Source organism: Mercenaria mercenaria, chromosome 18 (genome assembly GCF_021730395.1).
Source record: "Mercenaria mercenaria strain notata chromosome 18, MADL_Memer_1, whole genome shotgun sequence".
In the NCBI taxonomy this organism is placed as follows: Eukaryota; Metazoa; Mollusca; class Bivalvia; order Venerida; family Veneridae; genus Mercenaria; species Mercenaria mercenaria.
Genome location: NC_069378.1, coordinates 33,436,299 through 33,458,595, shown reverse-complemented (window position 1 = coordinate 33,458,595; position 22,297 = coordinate 33,436,299). Strand labels below are relative to the sequence as shown.

Below are 22,297 nucleotides of genomic sequence, written 5' to 3'. Positions count from 1 at the left end.
GAAAATAGAAAAAAAAGATATTTTACGTGTTTGTTTATGATAACAAGTGAATATTGCAATGCAATTGAAAGATGTCTAGATATCTCATTTGCAGTATAGCTTAATGATCTGATATCCCACAACCCATGATATATAAAATTAGTGTACTATCGATATCATGTTGTCATGTTATAATACATTATGTTTGGATATAATAACCTACAGTTGTTTATAGCTAATAACATTATTAAATTTTATTAATAAAAAACACACATTTTATTACATTGGTGGAAAATAACTGAAAAAAGAAATGTTATGAAACACTTTATCATATTAAAGGGAAGTAATGCTGTTCATTCAGAGAGGATTTTTTCCTCCACATTGCTGTTAATCGATAAGCTGAGAAGTTCTCAGTTTTTGTAGACGGAATTGTGTTTTTGAACAAATCATGCTCCCAGTAAATGAACTGGATTTAGATAAAATGACGAATTAGTGTACCTAAGTGGTTTTTAATTTATCGTTAAGCGTTTGCCACAAAATGTCATGTCAATGTACATTTAACTCACTCGATCAGGAATGAATAGCGCTCGAAAACTGTTTATTACGCCAGATGTACATGTAACTTAAACACTTTTCATAGCTTATACTTTGAGTACCTGATGTATTAGCGTTTGAATTACTTGATTTGATTCAAGAATATATATTTTGATACAATCAGGGCTGTTCTATTATCTAAGATGAATTATTTGTTTGATAAAAGAAGAAGACAGTTGATTTTCTTTATAGTTGTTATACCATTTTAGAATAGATTTACTTGTCGAAATATGATTATAGTTTTGCCCAATAACACGTCGTCTCCTAATATGGAAAATTTTTGTGCCAAGTAATATTAAAATCCATTGAAGGATGTTATAAAAAATGAACCGGATACAAATTTTAGACATACGGAATGACGGACGGAGAAGCGCAAATATATTGTGCCCGAAACTGGTTTCTTACCAGTAGGAGACTAATAATAAACGGCACCATGTTTATGATCGGACGATTAGGTAAACATTTCCATTTAAGATTAATTTGGTTTTGTAAATGAGATAACACATAACGTTCAAACTAAACAATCATCTTTCTTTTCTATAATGCGCATTTTTAAAAACACTTCAAGTCTACACAGTAACACACAAAGCAGCCAATATTTGAAAAACAAGCAATATATAGTTACCAAGCTGAAACGCTCGACACTCCTTTTGCTATTCTCAGCCTCTCCGGCAACCAACATCAATCGACTCTGCAGGTCTTGTAACTTATCGTAGGTATATTCTTTTGGTACTTCGTGGCTTTTGTCAACAAGTACGGTAAGTTTAAGAATCTGATTGATTTCCTGTAATTTTGAAAATATTTCATCTTAAAGTTTACAAATATATGAAAAACTATCCGTAATATTCTTTTTACTGCTTTACTTCCGTCATTTGCAAACAAAGCACGATAACTGGAGTCGCAGCTGCAATAACTCGACTTTAAACAAGTAGTTTACACGACACTAAAAATGTTAAACTAAATTTGATATCAGGTTTTGTTTGTATTTCCTGAAAGAAGAGTAGTTATAGAAATAACTGGAACTGATGCTGCTATGTCCCATACTTCTGCAGGAAAGATTTAGCTTTTTCAGTGGAGATTCAAAAGTACTGTCTGTAACATGGTAACAATTACATATCGTTTTTTGTTTGCAAAACTTAACATGTCTGACTATGTTGTTGAGACATACGAAGGACATTCATTCACTTAAAATATCCGCTGCTTGGACGACAGTATTACCTCAGTCTAGACTTGGGTGGTGAACCTAACTTAATATATTAAGGTATATCATTCGACCTCGGCGGTCCTACGCGCATGACGTTCAATGCGTGTACGGAAAACGGCATTTTAGGTCAAGTTAACCTTGTTTTAGTCAGAATATATATGCAATATTTTCATATCTTATTTAAAGATTATTATTGTCGATGTACATGTACAGGATCACTTGCTATTGAAATGAATAAGATTTATATTGGAGCTTTACACTACTGGGGAAGAAACAATACAGTTCAGTTTCAATGCAATCATATTGGAAGATATAAATATGCAAAAATGCCCCAAAGTACATGCGTCGAGTCAAAATCATTTATCAGTTTGGAAAGACATATATAAAAGCATGTTGACAAGGCAACAAAGATTTTTTAGAATAATGCCAAATTTCTTATGACATTTCCTTCAACCTAGGACAGAATCTCTCTACAAATTGTTGTCCTAGTGCGCCCACATTATGAACGAAAAGTAAACACAATAGCAAATCCTTGCATTTCGTGCAGACGACCTAAAATTAATACCGTCAATTCTGCAACTGTAGAGTTGAAAACGTTAAAGTCAGAATCGTTCGGTCTATCCCAGACATGTGTTCCTATCTTATAAATGCCGCATTCGTTGATGACTTCAGCTTGCACAAAAGAGGTAACTTCGACTGCACCATGAGCTTGTTCAATTTCTTTGAACCAGTGGAGGAATCTGTTAGCATGTTCCTGAAATCACCGATTATGAATAAAAATACCAACTTTAATTTTACTCTCAAAGACATAACGACATTAAACTGCTTTGCATTTTGGCAACATCTCATAAGATACGAATCGTGTTTGTTCAATACATAATAAATTGAGCCGTTATACCTACAATTCTTTCTGCACGATGACACGCGAAAAAGGTTAGTAAATAAATTAAAAATGCAAATAATTCTAATATAACCTAAAACACATTTATGTACTGCTACTCTCATGAAATCCAAATTAAGAAGTTACGTTTGCTACAATAATGCCTAATTGATTTTATGACTGGATATATGGCAGAATAAACACGTTAAATGTACCAGTTTTTCCGGCAAGAGTGGTGTATTGTCTAGTTCATGAAACACTGGTACACACTGATTGATAAACTGCACATAATCTGAGTCTTGCTGAAGGCCAAATACGAGTGATGAGTATCCAGTAACACCAGCATGCAAGCTTTGCACTCTGCTCACTTTCTCTGTGTCATCTCCAGCGGACATCATCGCTAAATCCACGAACACCTTGAGTTCTCGAAGTCCATCTGACAAATTATTTGTATTGGATATTAGTTCATAGCATAAGATATATTAAGTCTACAAACGCGACTAAACAGCAGTTTTTTTGTTTCATGTAATGTATTAATAGCCTAAAGCGTATTTTAATCTGAAATTAAATAAAAGCTTATAGTAATTTATAATTTTTATACTATTTTTTTTTCATTTAAATGTAAAACATATTATTTTTACCTTGGGACATTGACTCTTGTAGCCATAACACAAGCTCGTGACATTTTGCAAACTTCTTCAAACAAGTAAGTTTTGTTTTAGAAAAGCTACATAAAGCTTTGCTGGTTTTGATAAGATCACCTTTGATTTCATTCAGTGGAAGACTTTGAATGTCAAGCTAAAATGTAGATAAAATCTTTAATAATTAACTAGATTAATCTTTTTAAATCAAACAAGTTTACCCTGATATCCTTCGCAAACTATTTACGTTGATTTAGCTTATTATTTAGTTTATACGCAACGATTATAGTCGTTATATCAGCATACTTTTTAATTGGTCACAACTTAAAATGTATGATATGCATGATGATAACGGTGACTAGGTTCTTACACAAAATAGAAATAAGAGGGCCATTATGGCCCTATATATCGCTCACAAGAGTTGATCTGGCCTACTGACCTAGTTTTTGACCCCACATGGCCAAGAGTTGAACTTGACCTAAAGATCATCAAGACAAACATTCTGATTAAATTTTATTAAGATTTGGTCACAACTGCGGCCTCTAGAGATTTCACGTGCTTTTCCTTTGATTTGACCGGGTGATCTAGTTTTTGCCCCCACATGACCCAGATTCGAACCTGACCTAGAACTGATTAAGACAAACATTCGACACAGTTTCATAAAGATTAAGTTACAACTGTGGCCTCTAAAGTATTCACAAGCTTTTCCTTTAATTTGACCAGGTGACCTAGTTTTTGACCCCACATGACCTAGATTCAAACTTGACCTAGAAATCATCAGGCCAAACTTTCTAAGTTTCATAAAAAATGGGACACAACTGTGGCCTTTAGAGTGTTCACAATCTATTTATTTGATCTGACCAGGTGACCTTGTTTTTAATCCCACATGACCCAGTTTCGAACTTGGCCTAGAAATCAAAACATTCTGATCAAGTTTTATAAAGATTGGGTCACAAGTGTGGTCTCTAGAGTGTTCACAAGGTTTTCCTTTGATCTAAACCTACTGACCTAGCTAGTTTTTGATTCCACAGGTCCAAGATTCAATCTCGACCTAGAGATTATCAAGACTAAGATTCTGTCAAAAATGTGGTCTCTAGAGCGTTCACAAGCTATTCCTTTGATCTGATTTACTGACCTAGCTTTTGACCCAATATGATCCAGTTTCAAGCTTGACCTAGAAATCATTAAGACTAACATTTTGACCAAGTTTCATAAAGATTTGGTCACAAATGTGGTCTTTAGAGTGTTCACAAATATTTTCTTTGATCTAAACCTACTGACCTAGTTTTTGACCCCACATGACCCAGATTCGAACTTGACTTAGAGTAGAAATCATCAAGACTAAGATTCTGACAAAGTTTCATAAAGATTGGGTCACAAATGTGGCCTCTAGAATGTTCACAAGGCAAATGTTGACGCACGACGGACGCCGACGGACGCCGGACAATGACCGTTCACAATAGCTCACCTTGAGCACATTGTGCTCTGGTGAGCAAAAAACAGAAACTTCACAGGTCGCTCAACACGACAAAAACGAAAATGTTGCAGGCTCGGTTTGATTGAGCCTGTTCATGGACGGTTGTGGAAATGCATGCTACCGTCCACGCCCTCTAGCCCTCTAACATACATTTATAAACAATAAATGATTTTTTTCTACATAGTCTGGTGTTTTACCACGGGAAGGTAGATACCTATTTTAATACAATAATACCAAGTTATACACAACTAGGTTTCTTACTTAAGAAATAACAATGTCAATGCCGAAAAGTTAAGCAAAGACTTTAAACAAAGAATTTCAGATAAACGGTATTTGATCAGCACCGGTAATGTATATTTGATTACTTTTACAACACCTTGTATCAGTTTCAATACTCATATAAATATTAAATGTTTTCCCACTAACAGATGAGAAAACATGTATATACTCAACATTTAATATGAATGATTTATTTATTAGTGTTTGTGAAACGTATACATTTCAAGTATCAATGACCCTAAAAGGGTGTTGTAAGAAACATAGAAATATAGAGGATTACTGGGATTTGAAAATGGAAAGTTCATTAATTTTATTTTGTTTTAGTGTTGTGCGGGAAGGGTTTAGTGGTTATTTGTGTGTCAATATTGGAGAGAATAACAGAAATAGAAACAGCAACAAAATTAAGACATGCAGAATGAAATTAAAGAAAGGTGCATACCTACCGGTTTGTGGGGTGTTGGGAATAAGAGGAAAAATTCAGTGTATGGGGATACATTGAACATAAAATGGAATAGCACATTAAAGTAAAACAAAATATATATAATTGAAATCCTTTGTAGTGTTGGATGAAATTGTTATTCCCCTGGTTTTAACCACGGACATCATGGAACGTTTATAATGTTAATCATTGTCATTAAGAACTAAATGTCAGCTAAACACTTTTGCCCTAAAATTACAATTTCTGATCTTAGTAACCTTGACCTTCTTTGGGGTGCTCCAATGCGGATATAATACACACGATGTTCCTCTGAATGCTCGTTTAAATGACAGGTAAACACTACAAATCTTAACATTATGGTCCTATACTTGTGTCGGAAAACATTATAATCTATAAAAAAAGACGGCACATATCAACTTACACTACAAATCTTTTCAATCTGTTGAAAGTCTCCAGATAACCCATATATGATTTGAATATCCATAATCTCCCTTGCTATTTCAGCTGAAAGGATAATATCTTTTCCATGCTTGTATTGTTCGATGCGGTGTCGGACAGTTTTGCCACTCGTATTTAAGCACACTTTGGTCAGTTCACATGTCATTTGCTCCAAATTGTCCTCATAGTACTGCCCAATGAGTTTTTCCATTTCATTAAAAGTTATTGAGCCAGTGCTAATTCCTTTTTCTATTTCATGTAATCTAAAACAAACAAAGCCTCTAATGGATAATTATTCAAAGATTTCGGATCATTGATATAAAAAAGAGTTTTGCTTTTGTTAAGGGGAAAGAATCATCTCAAACGTTGCAGAACATATTGCACTAGTTACAATAAATTCTTGTAATTGATTTCTGAATGACGTTGCTCAGTCACACGATTTGTTCTGTATATCTATAATTGATTTAATTCAGTACTTTGAAACAAACTATATATAAATGAAAAACAAAGCCAGGAAACTCCTACGTATTAAGTTAACTATATAGTGTCTATTAGACGTGTTGACCATTGACTGCTGATCAGTATATATTGCATTGGTCACGCACGCACGCACGTACGCAAGCACACACAGACACACGCACACACGCACGCACGCACACACACAAATTTATATATGGTTAATGAAAATAATTGATAAGTATGTTTACTTATTATAATTACTATGTATCTACAATATCTCTTATAATTTGACACCGGTACGAAGTTCTAAAGAATCCACAGCAGCCTCCGAGTAATGCAATTAATCATGAGGGAGCAAACTTGCGACATAATACGCATCTACGTTTAGTAATATCACTATAAAATTTACCTTTCTACGACAGGTTCGTACACATTGTCATGCAACTCCTCGAGACTAATGATTGAATCCTTATTTAGTCTAAGTGCTGCTATATCTTTCCATTGGATTCGAAAGCAGATGCTGTCGTCCAAATTGCCGATTTTGGAAATCATACTCAAAACGTGGTCCTTTAGTTGTTCTGAAACTACGGTGATGCCTTGCCTTTTGGTAGGACTTACATCTGATATAATCACAAGTTCGTTCAAAAAGCTCTTATCTAAATCCTTCTGTAGTATTGTATCTATTGGTTCTGTGATCACAGTGACTGAAATATAAGCATAAGAGGACTTACAAAGAACATAATACAAATCATAGCAATGATTTTCTTATAATATTTTGATCTTAATCAGTCAATACGGCAAGAATGTTACTATATTTGTGCTTTTTAAAAAGCTTATTTAAAACATGTGTATCGTAAAGAAAAACAATACTGCAGAACAAAATATACCACTTCGAAATATATCTCTGTATTTAACTGTGATTTTAAAGACGTTTTTTATCATTATAGAAATTAAAAGCAATTTGAGATATTTTGACAGTCAACAGCATACTTTTATCATTGGTAATCGTCTGTTACAGAACTGAATTTAATTAAAATGATGTCAAGAAATATCCAAATCTAATTATGTATTGGTAATAGATAAATACCATCATCAAAGGCATCGCAGACGGCTTTAAGGGTCAATAAATCTGCTCTTATCTCCATGAAACGGTTCAATTCCCATGTTCTTGTTTCTATCAGTTCTTTAACGTTCTCCTGCATTCGTATTAGTTCTGTCAGAGCCACAAATACAGCTTCATGTTCGTGTAGAAGACCGAGCTCACTGACTTTTATACTGCCCCTTTGCAGTAGCCGTACGTAAAAACACACAGAAGTTTCTACGAGCAAAATTTTGTCTTCGCACTGAGTATTCAACTTTCCGATACCTTTGTTTCTGTCTGAAATAAAAGTTTACGAACTTATTAGGTCAAAACTTTTGTTTCTACTCCAGTTAGCAATTTGCTAATATATATATATATATATATATATATATATATATATATATATATATATATATATGAGAATTTATACGAACCATTTAAAACCACAATATACGGATGTACCAGACCAACCAGTACAAACGAGTTTACATATTCCACAAGTCGACTTACCAAACTAAATTAGTTTCGATGCTGCTTTATATACACATCCGCAACATACTACACAATCGCACTACACAATCGTGCTACTCAATAGGGAGAGCGCCGATCTACAGATCCTCGGGCGGGCCGTATGTTCTCCGTGACGATTTGATAAAAGATATTGTGTCTGAAATCATTCGTCCTCCACCTCTGATTGATGTGGAAAAGTTGGTAGTTACTTGAGGAGAGCAGGTTTTAAACTGGTACAGAATCCAGGAACACTGGTAAGGTTTACTGCCCGCCGTTATATAACTGAAATACTGTTGAGAGGTAGAGAGAATTTATACGAGCCAATAACCACCACAATTTACCAGACCAAATATAGCAGTACAAACGAGCTTGCATATTCCACATAAGGTAATAGGTAAGGGTAGATTTCTTGGAAGCATAGAGCACCAAAAACACAGCTTCAGAGCCACGCATTTGCAAAGTAGGCCCACAACAAAAAGAAGCTGTAATGGAAAAATATTACAGACGGGTTGCTTCGAAAATCTAACAAGTACATATAAATTTAATTTGACAAATATAGATAGAGGGGGTGGAAGTGGTAAGGGGTAAAAAGGGGGTACTCTGACCCAAATAAGATAACTTTTGATGCTGATTCATATACACCCACTATTGTAATACACATTCGTACTGGTGCATTTATACTCAAATCTCTGTTTTTGTCTCACATAGCAGCAGTGACATTTTAGTTTTCTTGACATATATGTAAAGAATGTGTTGTCTTGGTAATTTATATCCATTTGATCTATTATTCAAAAAGTGTATGCTTACATAGCACGTTAAGAAACATTGGCAAAGATGGCCACTTCAGGATAGCGTTGAGGCCAAAGTTTCCGTGCATCTTTGTTATCTTTTCACATTCTTTGACAAACGTCAATGACATTAAATCAAGGAGAACTTGCTGTTCCTGAACGTGCATCTTCATTGACATGATTGTTTCTGTATCTACCATAACCTATAAGTAATGTTGAAACATAGCAGGAATAACATCAATTAGTTATGAGACAGATAATAAATAAATTAGCACCGTCTGTATATAGAGGTATTTTGAGGTAAATATCTAGTATGCTGGATACACTAAAGTAAGTAGCGACAGAGTTGTTTTGTATTGTTACATTTATACATATTAACCCATTGTACACGTTTGAAATGTTTTAAGTTTGCATCCATACTTTACAGACAATCGGTGTCAATATGTCTCGAAACAGCTGACTACAGCCGTCTATTTCAGAGCAATATGTCTGAACAAGAGTCTTCGGAAAAGTTTTTTTGTGTGTCTGAAATAAAAAAAGAACATTATCCTTCATTTTGCCTAGTTTATCTGTTTTACTTCTCATCTTCGCATATACCAGTACAAGTATAAATTAGATAGCGCAAAATTATATCCAGAAAGTAAATTCCATTTTGAGATGATCGCATAAACACACAACATAATCTAGCAGATATTTACTTGAGTACAAAATGAATTTTATCGATAAAGTTTCTATACGAAAATTTTAACAGCTTTACATCTTCAGTAGAACAGACAGAGAAAACTAAAAGCATACAAACTTGTAATAATTATTTAATAAACTGTTAACCTTTAACACAGCTTGAACTCGGTTTTTAAGTGATTTTGTTATGCACTCAGTCCACCAGTTAATGTTAGCTGTTCTAGGGATATTGACTGGTACAAAGAAATAGTCCCAGGTCTACAAAATATGAACAAAATCTCCCAGCAAACACACGACGTCGCAAAGACGTATTTTTATAGTTGTTTTGGGGTCGCGACGTCGGTGACCAGAATCCGACGTTGTTCCAACGACTTTACACCGACCAAAGTCCGACGTCGCTATCCCGACGTTGTTCCAACGGCTTTACAGCGACCAAAATCCGACGTCGCTAATTCCGACGTTGTTCCAACGGCTTTACAGCGACCAAAATCCGACATCGCTATTCCGACGTTGTAAAAACGTTGGAACAACGTCATTAGATCTACTGAAACTTTAAAATATTTCAAGCTGCAAAAATAATTTCATTGCGTGAATACTTTATTGCATTTTTGTCGTTTAGCGCTATTCGTCATGTCGTGAGGTTAGTAACATTAACCATCTAACATTAACTCGAAAGAGTTCCGTCCCATGATTTCCGACATGTGTTCGAAAATGACCAATCAAAACAGGTCTAGCTCACGTGCTCTTTTGCGCTCGTTCATGTTGTTGATCGGAGTTTTGAAAATTCGTGGAAGTATTTAAAAAGCGCCCTGTACAGATTATATGTCAAATCATGGCTTCTCCACCTGTAAGTATGTTGTTAGTTTTTACAGCAGTTATTTTTTGTCATGACGTTTTTAAAACTGTTGAAGTTATAGCTATAACTTATATTGTCATATGTTTTCGCGGTATTACCGGTAATTTGTATGTTGACATTGTTGTGCTGCATGAGGATAAATTAATAATTATGCATTTTAGGCTAGAAATGGACTTACTTAAAATATCTTGCATGCGATGAAGATCAGACTGTCAACATTTTGCAGTCTTTTACTGTTTACAGTGCAAAAAATAGAACTTTCCATAAATTATAAAGGTTTTGACAAAGGGTTTTTAGTTTATAAATTCACGTATGCTTAGTGTCTAACAGTTACATGCCATTTGTATGTTGATATCTGTCACCAAACAGCATTACTTGTTGGAAGCGGCTGTGGTAGTCAAACAAATTTTATGCGGGTCATGATATAGGACTAGACTAGATGGTGTTTGTTAACAAATCCGTTGTAGTTTCTATTTTTAGAACTGATAAGACAGTGAGCGGCTAGACGTCCATGTTTTTTTTTTTGTAAACAGTGATGTTTTTCTAACTGCATCAATATTCTTAAAACACAGATTCTATCAATATTTTTTTTTATCAATTCTGATCAAAATTCTATCAAGCCACCAAAAGTCTGTATATGAAAAACGTCCCTGCCCATCCCCACTTCCGCATAATAACATGCAATGCATTCACACCCCCATCCACCATACAACAAGAAAATTTAACAGAAGTGCCAGTGTGAACAGGTTGTTCCATTATCTAAAGGCAACAGAAATATAACCGGAACTATGCTTACTTGTCGCTGTCACCATATTGACTAACATAAAATCAACAGTTTTAACATTTTGTTTGTAGTCAAAGCCATTGCGTGAGTCACTGACGTCACATGTTTTAGAGATTTCCTGAAAGAAATCGTGCCAAATAAGTTTAGACATGTTGAGACAGCGACAGTCTAGTTATCACACTGTCTCGAAACATCCTGTTACGTTGTATTTGCATGGACATCTCCATATAATATAACTTATTATACTGCTTCACATTCGTTTGACGCCTGATGATTCTCTTCAGAAGTAACATAATAGTCCAACTAATTTGATGCGATCCTAGGAAATGTTGGGATAATTCTTTTCATATGGGCAGTATCCCCACTTGCGTCAAACACTCGAAAGACCAAAATAGTAGAAGCAATTTCCGATGAAATTTTCATCGCTGCCAACGCTTTACATGCTATAGGTTTAAATGCCGATTATTTTCAAACATTAGTCATTAATTCAAATAAACTTACATGTATTGAACGTGGATTCAATTTCTCAATGATTTATGCCAAAATTATCAAATAATATCCAAAATTACTTGTTTTCTGGTGATTTAAATGTATGTATGTACTGTACACGATTAAAGTTTACCGTGTCTCTACATGCAAATATGCGAAAACGCAAAACCAATAACTTTACATGACTGTGTACTGTGATTTATATTCCATTATTTTGGTCCTTCAAAGTTTTGACGTTTAGATTGCCCGTCACAAATATAAAACAATCTGAACGGCGAATTATTTTGACTAGTAACATATATGCCTCGTGCAGAAAACTTAGGATCTGTTTTACAAAGACTTTGGTATGTCTGAGTTTAGTCAGGCATAAGTTTTCATTAACCTTTACCCTGCTAAGTTTCTAAAATGAACTGATCCATCGTTCAGTTTGGACAGTACCATCTATTTTTCGAAGGGGTGTTCACTGAAAATTTACTGACTGAATAGCGAACAGTGCAGACCATGATCTGCCTGCACAGATGTACAGGTGATCTTGGTCTGCACTGGCCGCAAAGGCAGAATCACTTGTTGCTAGTAGGCTAAAGGTTAACCGTAGACTAGTTGTGAAACTGATTCAAGGTTGTTTACATCTAAAATGCAAGACAGTAAATTCTCAAAATTTATTTTATGCATGGGTGTACTACTGTTGTGTGTGTTTAAAATGTAGATTATTACAAAGTAGCTCTAATTTGAAATTATTTACTGTTGACAGGTTTCCATGTTGTCTGCTGTTGGAAGAACATCTATGAGGGACTGTGAATAGAATCTTTATCTTCTGCTTATATACAACACTTACTCATGGGCCAGTGGCACAATTTCTAGCTGTACAAGGATATCATGGTGTTTGATAAGTAAGTAATATTAAAATAAAGTTTCCATAAATTTATTACCTGTTTTTTACTTCCTCTTGAATAAAATATGCGTGAACTTAACTGAAACTCATCTGAATCGTGTTTCACAAGCATTTTTGTGCATGTTTTAAATTTAGAAGAATACTTTAAGAGAATGAAAAATAATGATTATGCAGGAGTTGTATTTGTCTTTTGTCAAGTTTTTGTTGAACCCACTTACGGTGAGCTCGATATAGTCGCCACTTTCGATGTATGTGCTTGTGTCTTTCTGATTTTGTCAGGACCATAACTTATACATGCATGAACCAATCTTGTTTATATTTGGCATGAATGTTTACCTAAGTGAGAAGGTGTGCCATGCGTAAACCCCATGTTCCTGTCTCAAAGGTCAAGGTCACAGTTAAGAGGCCTACGGTCATACTGAAGTTTGTCCAGAGCAGTTCTTCTTCATGCATGGTGGGATCTTGATGTAACTTGGCATGAATGTTTACCATTATGAGACGGAGTGTCATGCGCAAGAACCAGGTCCCTAGGTCCAAGGTCCACTTGACAGCTGGCGGGCTCAACACTCTGCTCCTTAGCATACTTGTCTTATTGATTTAATTTTTAGTGATATAGATTCAAATTGTGCCTTTTTTATTAACTTTTTATCACCAAATTCATTCTGTTTCACAGGTTGATGACAATGAAACTAATGACCATGTTAACATCAGAGGAAATTTTAAAGCAAACTGGGAGAAGAAAGGACAACATTGTTTTCGATCTTGAAGGGTAAATATTTAAGAAATGATATTTGATCATACTTACGTGAGAATGGTGTTAGTAAGAATAGAAATTCTAGCATTTGAATGAACCCGTCCAATGTATTCAGGGCTCCAGAAATTTTGAAAACTCAGTATGTCCGAAATGAATTCACGACATCGGCGCTATCCCACCCACTGTATTACCGTATAAACTTTGTGATAAAGTAAAGAAATTAGTATGTCATGCATTAAAAATGATACACCGTCACCTTACCATATATTTAACTTTATACATAATTCTAATATGTGTGATCATCTTCTAGTTTTTAACAAAACGTTTAAGTTTACATGTGTGTTAAAATGTATATTTTCAGCCTGCGTAGACATAGGACCAGGAAGGGGAGCTAGGAGTGGGAGAAGTGCCTGTGACTGATATATGCACTATCAGATAGAAATCCAGTTCAAAAGGAAATCTGAAATAGTGAAATAGCAGAAATCATGACTTACATACTGTATAATCTGCTCTAAAACACAAACATCTGAATTTAAAATGTGTTAAATGCAAAACAGTTCTACTTACAAAATGAATCTTTCAGTAAATTCTAAATGCAGCTGAAAAGTGATATACATGAAATGTGTGAAAACAGTGCAAGTTAAGTTTGATTTTTTGTTGTATATAAAACTGAAGAACTTGTATCCAATTCATTTTCTGGATGCACAGTGTTATTGGAATTTTTTTTCAGATAATTTAAAATTCTACAAGGTGAAGAAATTTCAAATAGTAACTCAAGAAAAAAAGTTTGCACAATGAATTGTTTTTCAAAAATTTGCAGTTGTTTGTTCATTGTTTTGCCAGTCCATTACACATAAACTTTACTTTATTTATTCTTAATATTTTTGTGAATGGATTAGATTACTCATTCACAAGGCAAAATCAAGAATTTGTTGGTTAAGGTTAATGTTGTCTCAAGCTAAGTGATGGGCAGACTTTATCCATTTGTAGTGATTTTGAGAATAATTAAAATAATTTGTCACATAAACCAATATTAAATGACCTGGCTGAAAGTTATATATGAAAAAAAAAGTATTTTGTTCAGATTATTTTACATAGAACTTTTTTGCAAGATTTTTTATTAAAATCATTTTCGGAAACTGCATAAAAGATGCCGCAATTGGACCTTTATAACTTTACTATTTGAACTATAAGAATAGCTATCCTACTCGATACGGCATCAGCTTTGCGTCACACCTTGGTTAAGTTTTTGGTACCAGTTTACATTTTGGCAAAACCTTTGGGGATAAAGGTTTGAAACTTTCAACACTTGTTATCATCACCATATCCAATTTTAGGCAAGGGCACATAACTCTATCAAGGACTTTTGCTGAATTAGGGTACCTTTTATTTCCTACTAGTTCATATTTTGTGTAAACTGTTTGACATATGACATTGAAACTTTTATCACTTGATTATTATTATACCATAGTCTGTATCTGTAGGTAAGAGTACATAACTCTTACAAGTATTTTGGCTAAATTATGACTCTTTTTGGACTTGGAAATTGGTACAATTTCTTACCAGTCCATGTTTTGTGAAAACTGTTTGATGTGTGGCTTTGAAACTTTGAACACTTGTTTATTATATGATCGCCATCTGTAAGTAAGTGTTCATAACTCTGTCAACTATTTTGGCTGAATTATGGCCTTTTTGTACTTAGAAATTGGTTCAGTTTGCGTAAAAGTACGTGTTTGTCAAAACTATTTGACATATGGCTTTGAAACATTGAACACTTACTTACTTACTATCATGATTTCCATCTGTAGGCAAGAGCAGATAACTCTGTCAACGAGTTTGGATAAATTATGGTCTTTTTTGGAGTTGGAAATTGGTTCAGTCAAACTTATTGGAATGATTAAGCAAGATATTCCATTAAATAACAATAAATCTTGTGCAGAATGTAGTATACTAAATTTGAAATATTGCAGAAAATTTACATTCCTGTTGCATTTTTACCAATATCTGAATTTTATTCTCAACCGTTTTAGATCACATTTCTGTGTCAAATACACATTCTCTGATAAACTTTTTGAAAGGAAGATGTTGAAAAATTTCACCCAAACTGTGGGTGAGTAACTTTAAGATTTTAGCTAGACTGTACAAACTATATGCAGAGCTATCCTACTTGTTTTCTGTCAGCATCTAAGATCAGATTTCACAGACCGAAGTGTGGTATCGAACCAGTATTTCTTGAATTATTTAAAGGAATTTTAGGCAGTTTCACTCATTTATGGCTATTATTCAATGCATTTTGTTCAAACATAAAGTAATTGTGTAGGGATAACGCATGTTTTTCGTGCTACAACATCTCCAGAATCCCGAGGGATTGGTTGGTACCCAAGCCAGGTACCAATGATTCCCGAGGGATTCTGTAGATGTTATAACACGAAAATAACATGCGCTAACGCTATTCTGGCATAAAACGCAAAACCAAGTAAATGAATAATTATATTGTCCCTCAACGTCATTAAATTCCCATGAAATGCGCGGTAAAGTTTGTTTTATCACGTTCACGTCATTTCCTTTTGAATTATTCGTTTTGGGGCCGTAATACGTTTACGCTTTGCCTCGGAACGCGCATAAATAAAAAGGTGTTACAACAGCATGTGAGCGCGAGAATCTCTCTGTTAACACACGTTTTCTCTCCTGTTAAGACACCCCCGAAAAGTGACAATAACAGCAGTTTTATGCTAGAAATATTTTGTTAAAAAGCTATTGAATAGTCGATTGACTGTTGCTGTCCCTGAACAGCTCTTTTTACAGATTACATGCATCAACAAAATTTATTTTTGATTGAATGGTATATGTACTTTTTAATAAAAACATTTCAGTTGAATCATATTTAGTATGTTTTCTTACTAGACCCAGTATGTTAAGATAAGTCTTGTGACTATTCTATTATTCAGTACACTTTTGTTTAAAACCATAGACTGTTGGGTTTTTTTGTCCTTTTAGACGAAACAACATTGAGAAAAGATGTCATTCAAATGTAAAAAATATGTCGTTCCAACACTGCAAAAGACGTCAAAACACCTTTCACAATCAAAGAAAAAACTACGTCTTTCAAACGTTGTGAAAAAGACGTCTTTCCAAGGTGGCAAAAAAAGACGTCAACGCACCTTTCATTATCAACCAAAAAACAACGTTTGTCCAACGTTGTGAAAAAGACATCTTTCCAACGTTGTGAAAAAGACGTCAACACACCTTTCATTATCAACCAAAAAACAACGTCTTTCCAACGTTGTGGACAAGACGTCTTTCCAACGCTGCAAAAAAGACGTCTTTCCAACGTTGTGACAAGACGTCAACGCACCTTTCGTTATCAACCAAAAAACAACGTTGTTACAACGTCAGGAAAAGACGTCATAACAACGTTGTAACAACCGGTGTGTTTGCTGGGCTAGTTCCGGTGAAAACGTTTTCATTGTCCAGACGTAACAAATTATTCTGTCAAAAGTTAACCACGTTACAGGCATATAGACTCAACGCATTAAAGCATTGCCTCATTGGCTGAACTATTAAATGGGTGATTAAGATTGAATCTTACGATTGGCAGCAACGAAAATAATTCATACAGAGTAACAACTGGACGTAAATCTTTCAAATATATTTTAAGTTTTGACATATCAACGTTTCATGAGAATTTCAATAATATATCTGAGATGTCTCAAAATTTAACTGTTGCCAAAAAAAAAAAAAAAAAAAAACACACACAAAACAACATCATAACGTTTTAATCTATTACATCATGACGGATAAGTATTGGCTGTTTAATTTATTTTGTAATGTACGCTGGGATGGTTTGTTTAGTTAGTTTACAGCTTGTTTATTATTTTCTGTTGCTTTACCTTGACATATTCCGGTAGTGTTTCTCTGCTGTACTTGTTAGTTTTAATCCATTCGCAGATTTTATCGATTATAACTGATAAATCGAACTTGCCCTCTCTCAGTTCTTTTGGTATTCCGCAGTCTTCAAAAAGCGGGTCCATGAACGCGATCAGCCATAGCAATATTTTGGTAGACTTGGACACAATTCCAAGATGTGACCTCCTTAATGCTTCATATAGCATGTCTATTGATATCTGAATTTGGACACAGATCTGTTGCTTGTCTTTCCTTTATACAGAAATACAAATAAATTGCATTTTACTTCATAAAGCAACCCGACCGGGGTTCCCGAGGCGACGGCCTTGCGGGACGGACGACGGGACAGGCGCCTCCGGTTTAAACCTCGCGACTGCAATTCGGAATTCCTAGCAGTAAATATTCGAAGATTGTCAAGACTAACTCTGCGACATACTTAACTTTGAACATGAAACAAATGGTCAGCTTTTAAATCTTGGACACTCTTTTCCTGCTCTAAAAGTATTTATATTTATGTCTATGACGCATTTCAAAGAAACAAAATGTTACGTCAAGATATGTCATTTCAAATTAGGCTTAAATGTAAGCTTTATAAACAGGCCGAGCTCTCGTCCAGTCTTTATAACTCTAACTTGAGCAAATGAATACACTGACTTAACTATGTTAAGTACAATTGAAATAACATGTAACTTTAACCCCATCTGCCCCATATGCAGTTTCAATACTGGATTTACAATAAGCCGACTTAAAGTAAAGTTTCATTTCAACTGAACAATTTTGATCAACATGGTTTGTGTTGTTTTTCTATTCTTAGTAACAGCACTTTCACTCATCTGGTTCCATTAGAATTTCCAGCCTTGATATGGATACCAACCTCCAGAAGTCGAAGTTTCAGTCAGCTTATGTTCTTACATGAAATATTGAGCTTGACTTTTTCATTTTTGAAAAAACAAAAGTAACTTTGACTATTACCATGCTTGTATTCAGCATTGGTGTTACAATGAGCTACTTAAAAGGCAATAGTTTATTTTTATTTATCGATTCAAGTTTAAGTTATTGAGCGGAGTTTTATTTTCTCAAAATTTGAAGTATTTATCAATCTTATTACCAAATACCATAACCTAAACCACACAAGCCACAAACACAGTTTAGTTATAATATCTTATTCAAAACTAACGTTTTCGAGCAGAAATGAAGATTGCGAAGCCAGCGACTAAAGATATATGTCATTTTCTTCATTAAAATATCGTTCTACTACCGTAAAAGGCCAAATACTTTGTTTCATATACAATGCAAAAAATAGACGTCACGTCATAGAGTGTATGTCATTGGATTTATGGTTAAAACATATTTTATTCCTTTCTTTTAGTGACAACATATACAATGTACATATACAGAACATACACATCATATTTTGGAAAGGTAAAAGGGTTAGACCACAAGTTTATCTAACATCATATTTTGGTCCGTTCCCGAACAGGCATTAATATTTTCAGTGCTACTCAGGTCAACTAAAATGTGCATAATAAAATGCACGCATGGAAATATAATATTTGAAAACATGATCAACCTGACCAATGTTCAGTCTGAAAGCAGAAGAAGCTCTCATCGAAAAAAATTCTTTATAACTTTAATATGTACGATTTATTATAAATATCTGTCATTTTGAAATATGTTTCGTCGAATATTTCTTTCTTATAAAAGTATGCCTAAAATTAATGCTAGATAATTAAATCATTGCTCATAATGTACATTTTTAACCAAACAGATTCTACTTGTTTCGAATTTTTCACCCTTAGTTTTGGCTTGCATTTGCCTAAAATTAATGGAAAATTTACAATGGAATAGAGGTCGGTATTTTCAAATATCTGTTAAAGTAGATCAGATTATGCTCTGATATTTTTCTGACTGATATACGCAATGGTAAGCTATAACTGAAATAAAAAAAATCATTATAGCACTCAATATTGTCTAGGAAATTAAAACTAAACAAAGTAAAAATATCAAAAGTCACGTTTAAAAAAAAACAAATTCTAGAAATATTTTTTAGATGCACGGTGATCCCCATTTTTTCCTTTCATTTTGAAGCATGTTTGTGCGTTATTAAAGCAGCAAAATTTTCTTTTAAATCTTACCACCATTTTTGGTAGATTTAAATACATTTTTTTTCCATCGAAAATAGTGGATGGGGTAATTATGCGTAATTAAATGTGCAAGAACGAAAGGGATTTGTTTGCAACATTTATGCTTAGGTAGTATTGATATCACCTTGTATCTAATTTATAAAGTATTCCCCATTTTATAATTTTACTTAGGATTACCGGTCCACAAATAAAAATAATATTTCGATGCCATGTGATCCCATGTGTTTTGGTATCATTTGAAAGAGTTGTGTCCGCTGAACAAGAATAAGTAAATATGATGACCATAATAATATGCACAAATTACTATACTTATGTTTTTGACTGCGAAATGATTAATATTACACTGTAATAACTGAATTTCTGTTGAAGCATAATGGAAAATCATAAAGTAAAAAATAAAAATTCTACAACATAACTTTGTCCTGTAATTTTTATTTTCGTTTTCAGTTGACAATACACTTTCAAATGATACCAAAATTATATGAGCTTACCAGGCATCAATAGTTGATATGTAATAGAAAGTGTAGGGGTTCACGAGAATAATTAGGTTATTTCGAGAAGGCGTGGCGTAATTTTGATTGACAAGTTAACATTCTATTTTAAGCGTTGGCACTATCACGTGAGCAGCTTTAATTTTGATATTAGATAAGCGTACTCTAACTGAAATAGAGAACGGTTTCAGAAAGTTCAACATTTCCCTACAATGTCTATATGTAGGCGGGACCTAAGACATGTTCTCTAACTTAGTTAGAGTACGGCTTATAGCCACGCCTGTTCCTCAGTTGAAAAATATTACAGGTAGAAGTTTTAAACAGTTATAATGACACTGTAGTAAACCATGATACAAATTTCAATAGCACTGTTATATACAGCCTGCTTAATTGTGGACCTGATACCTTAATTTCAGAAATGCTTAAACAGAAGGCGAAGAAAATGCCATATAAAATAAAAACGAGTATAGGGACCTGCATTTTCTTCTACCTTTTTTGTCTTAGATACTAATGATCTTCAAGCCAAGAGATTATGTAAAATATACTTAATTGTAGAAAAAAAGGTTCTACATACTTAAGTCCTTTTCATGTAAAATATTGCAGTTCTCACCTAGCAACTCGTATTTGCATGTTTATGTTTACACTTACTTATTGCCGCTACTTTCAACTTGGTCCAGCAACGACGCAAGACATCTGTCTAGTTGCTGAAAAAGTATCATAATGGTTTGACAATATTATACTCGTGCAAATCAGTTTAAATGTAATTTTCTTGCTTAAAAAGAACTCAAGTCTACTGCAAAAGAATTTATTATCTTAAATGTAGAATGAAAAAGAATACTGGCGATTCGAAATATATTATCATTCCATTAAATGTAACATATGCTTTATTGATTAATTTTTAAATCGTGAATATTGTCGCATGTACCAGACTTTTGAGCATCGTAAGTATGTAAAGTTATGCTATGTCAATGTAAATTTTGCCGTGTTACACAAACCTTAACTTTACCCTCTATAATGCAAAATAAGAACCAGGTATTGAGGCCATATGCATAAGGCGACAGCGCTTGACCAGAATACACTCTTCCATTGTATTAATGGTACTGCTGTGACAATCAAGAGACACACTGGGCTAATTGTGCTGGTACATACGATCGTTACTACAGCATACCGGTTGCGTTTTGATTTTTGTTTAACCTCGGTTTGCAACAGTACCATGCATCCAGATAATTCCTAAATATTTTGATCTAGGTTCAACGCCAACTTCCGTTACGTACAGTCGACCGTTTAATAAAACCAGTATCCTGCGTCGTTTTGCAATAGTATTTTAAGGCCAGTAATTTATAATCTAACCTTTGTCCCTGAAGTCTGTGCTGGGACAGATTTAGTCTGTGGAATAACAAAAGCATGTCACTACTGGTATAATACAAAGTTCGGCTAACTGGCCGCCTTTAGTTAAAAAACCGAAAGATTGTTGCAAAATAATGTAAACCCCAACTCATAAAAATATAAACAAAATGTATTTGAGAGAGCAAAAATGTACAAGCAGTAATTTTGTGAGATGGAAATGTTTGCAAATTGTTCTTTTTTTTGCAAAAAAAAACGATAGCATGATATCGACACTTTTGCAAGGGGATTGGTATGAAACAATATATGAGCCGTGCTATGTGAAACCAACATAGTGGCTTTGCGACCAGCATGGATCCAAACAGCCTGCGCTTCCGCGCAGTCTGGTCAGGATTCGCAGTCTGGTCAGGATCCATGCTGTTTGCTTTCAAAGCCTATTGCAATCAGAGAAACCGTTAGCGAACAGCATGGATCCTGACTAGACTGCTCGGATGCACAGGCTAATCTGGATCCGTACTGGTCGCAAAGCCACAATGTTAGTTTTCTCATGGCGTGGCTCATATATCTTTTTGTGTATTTGTAAGTTGTATTATACGCCATTTTGTCGACAACTTATAAAATTCTAAGAACATTTCTCGCAATTTGTCAAAGCAAGTGTTTGTAGTTTGTGATTTTGTTAACTACGGAATTCCTAAATATTAAACGTGTAATATTAATGTATTGTTCATCTTAGCTGAAAGACTACAGTTCCATTGTACTTTCTGATCAGAATAGAATTTTTGAATACATTTTCGTATGAATAAAAAAGAGCACGCTTTAAGATGCATTTCACTCCTTTTTGCAAATGGAATGGTGTGTCAGGGTCATAGCAGTATAGAAGCATGTGACTGCTTTAATATTGCCATTTGTTTTTCATCGATGACTGTTGAATGCACCCAAGTGCGAACATATAATGTCATAGGTCACTGTGACGTTAATATTTACGGAAGTGACCCACAAAACGATAGGATAATCTTCTAGAGGTAGTAAGGCGTTGTGAAGCGATTTATGGAAACGAGAAAATAAACTGTCAGACAGACACACATAATATTTCGTGTCTTTAAACGATTTTGTAACACTTTAAAACCTTGTAGTATAGGAGGAAGTTCATTGTGTGTTCGTATGTGTATCTTTTTTCAAAATAGTTG

At 34.3% G+C, this 22,297-nt stretch overlaps 1 protein-coding gene and 2 long non-coding RNA genes across 3 annotated transcripts in view; 2 read left to right on the top strand and 1 right to left on the bottom strand.

Annotated features, from left to right (window-relative positions):
- LOC128550540 (E3 ubiquitin-protein ligase RNF213-like) overlaps window positions 1-22,297 on the bottom strand; it is a 131,723-nt gene that overhangs the window by 62,143 nt on the left and 47,283 nt on the right. The window contains exons 11-22 of the mRNA XM_053529773.1: window positions 20,415-20,470; window positions 17,116-17,383; window positions 9,598-9,708; window positions 9,190-9,294; window positions 8,789-8,972; window positions 7,478-7,768; window positions 6,800-7,094; window positions 5,915-6,194; window positions 3,299-3,455; window positions 2,873-3,093; window positions 2,343-2,531; window positions 1,199-1,357 (exon numbers count right to left, since the gene is read on the bottom strand). Coding sequence (XP_053385748.1) covers window positions 1,199-1,357; window positions 2,343-2,531; window positions 2,873-3,093; window positions 3,299-3,455; window positions 5,915-6,194; window positions 6,800-7,094; window positions 7,478-7,768; window positions 8,789-8,972; window positions 9,190-9,294; window positions 9,598-9,708; window positions 17,116-17,383; window positions 20,415-20,470 — 2,316 coding nt within the window. The remainder of the gene's footprint in view (window positions 1-1,198; window positions 1,358-2,342; window positions 2,532-2,872; window positions 3,094-3,298; window positions 3,456-5,914; window positions 6,195-6,799; window positions 7,095-7,477; window positions 7,769-8,788; window positions 8,973-9,189; window positions 9,295-9,597; window positions 9,709-17,115; window positions 17,384-20,414; window positions 20,471-22,297) is intronic.
- Window positions 10,196-13,189, top strand: LOC128550609 (uncharacterized). Its single transcript, XR_008368324.1, has 3 exons — window positions 10,196-10,297; window positions 12,331-12,469; window positions 13,145-13,189. It is a non-coding gene; the product is annotated as an uncharacterized LOC128550609 (long non-coding RNA).
- On the top strand, window positions 13,193-16,103 carry LOC123543285 (uncharacterized). Its single transcript, XR_008368325.1, has 2 exons — window positions 13,193-13,240; window positions 13,587-16,103. It is a non-coding gene; the product is annotated as an uncharacterized LOC123543285 (long non-coding RNA).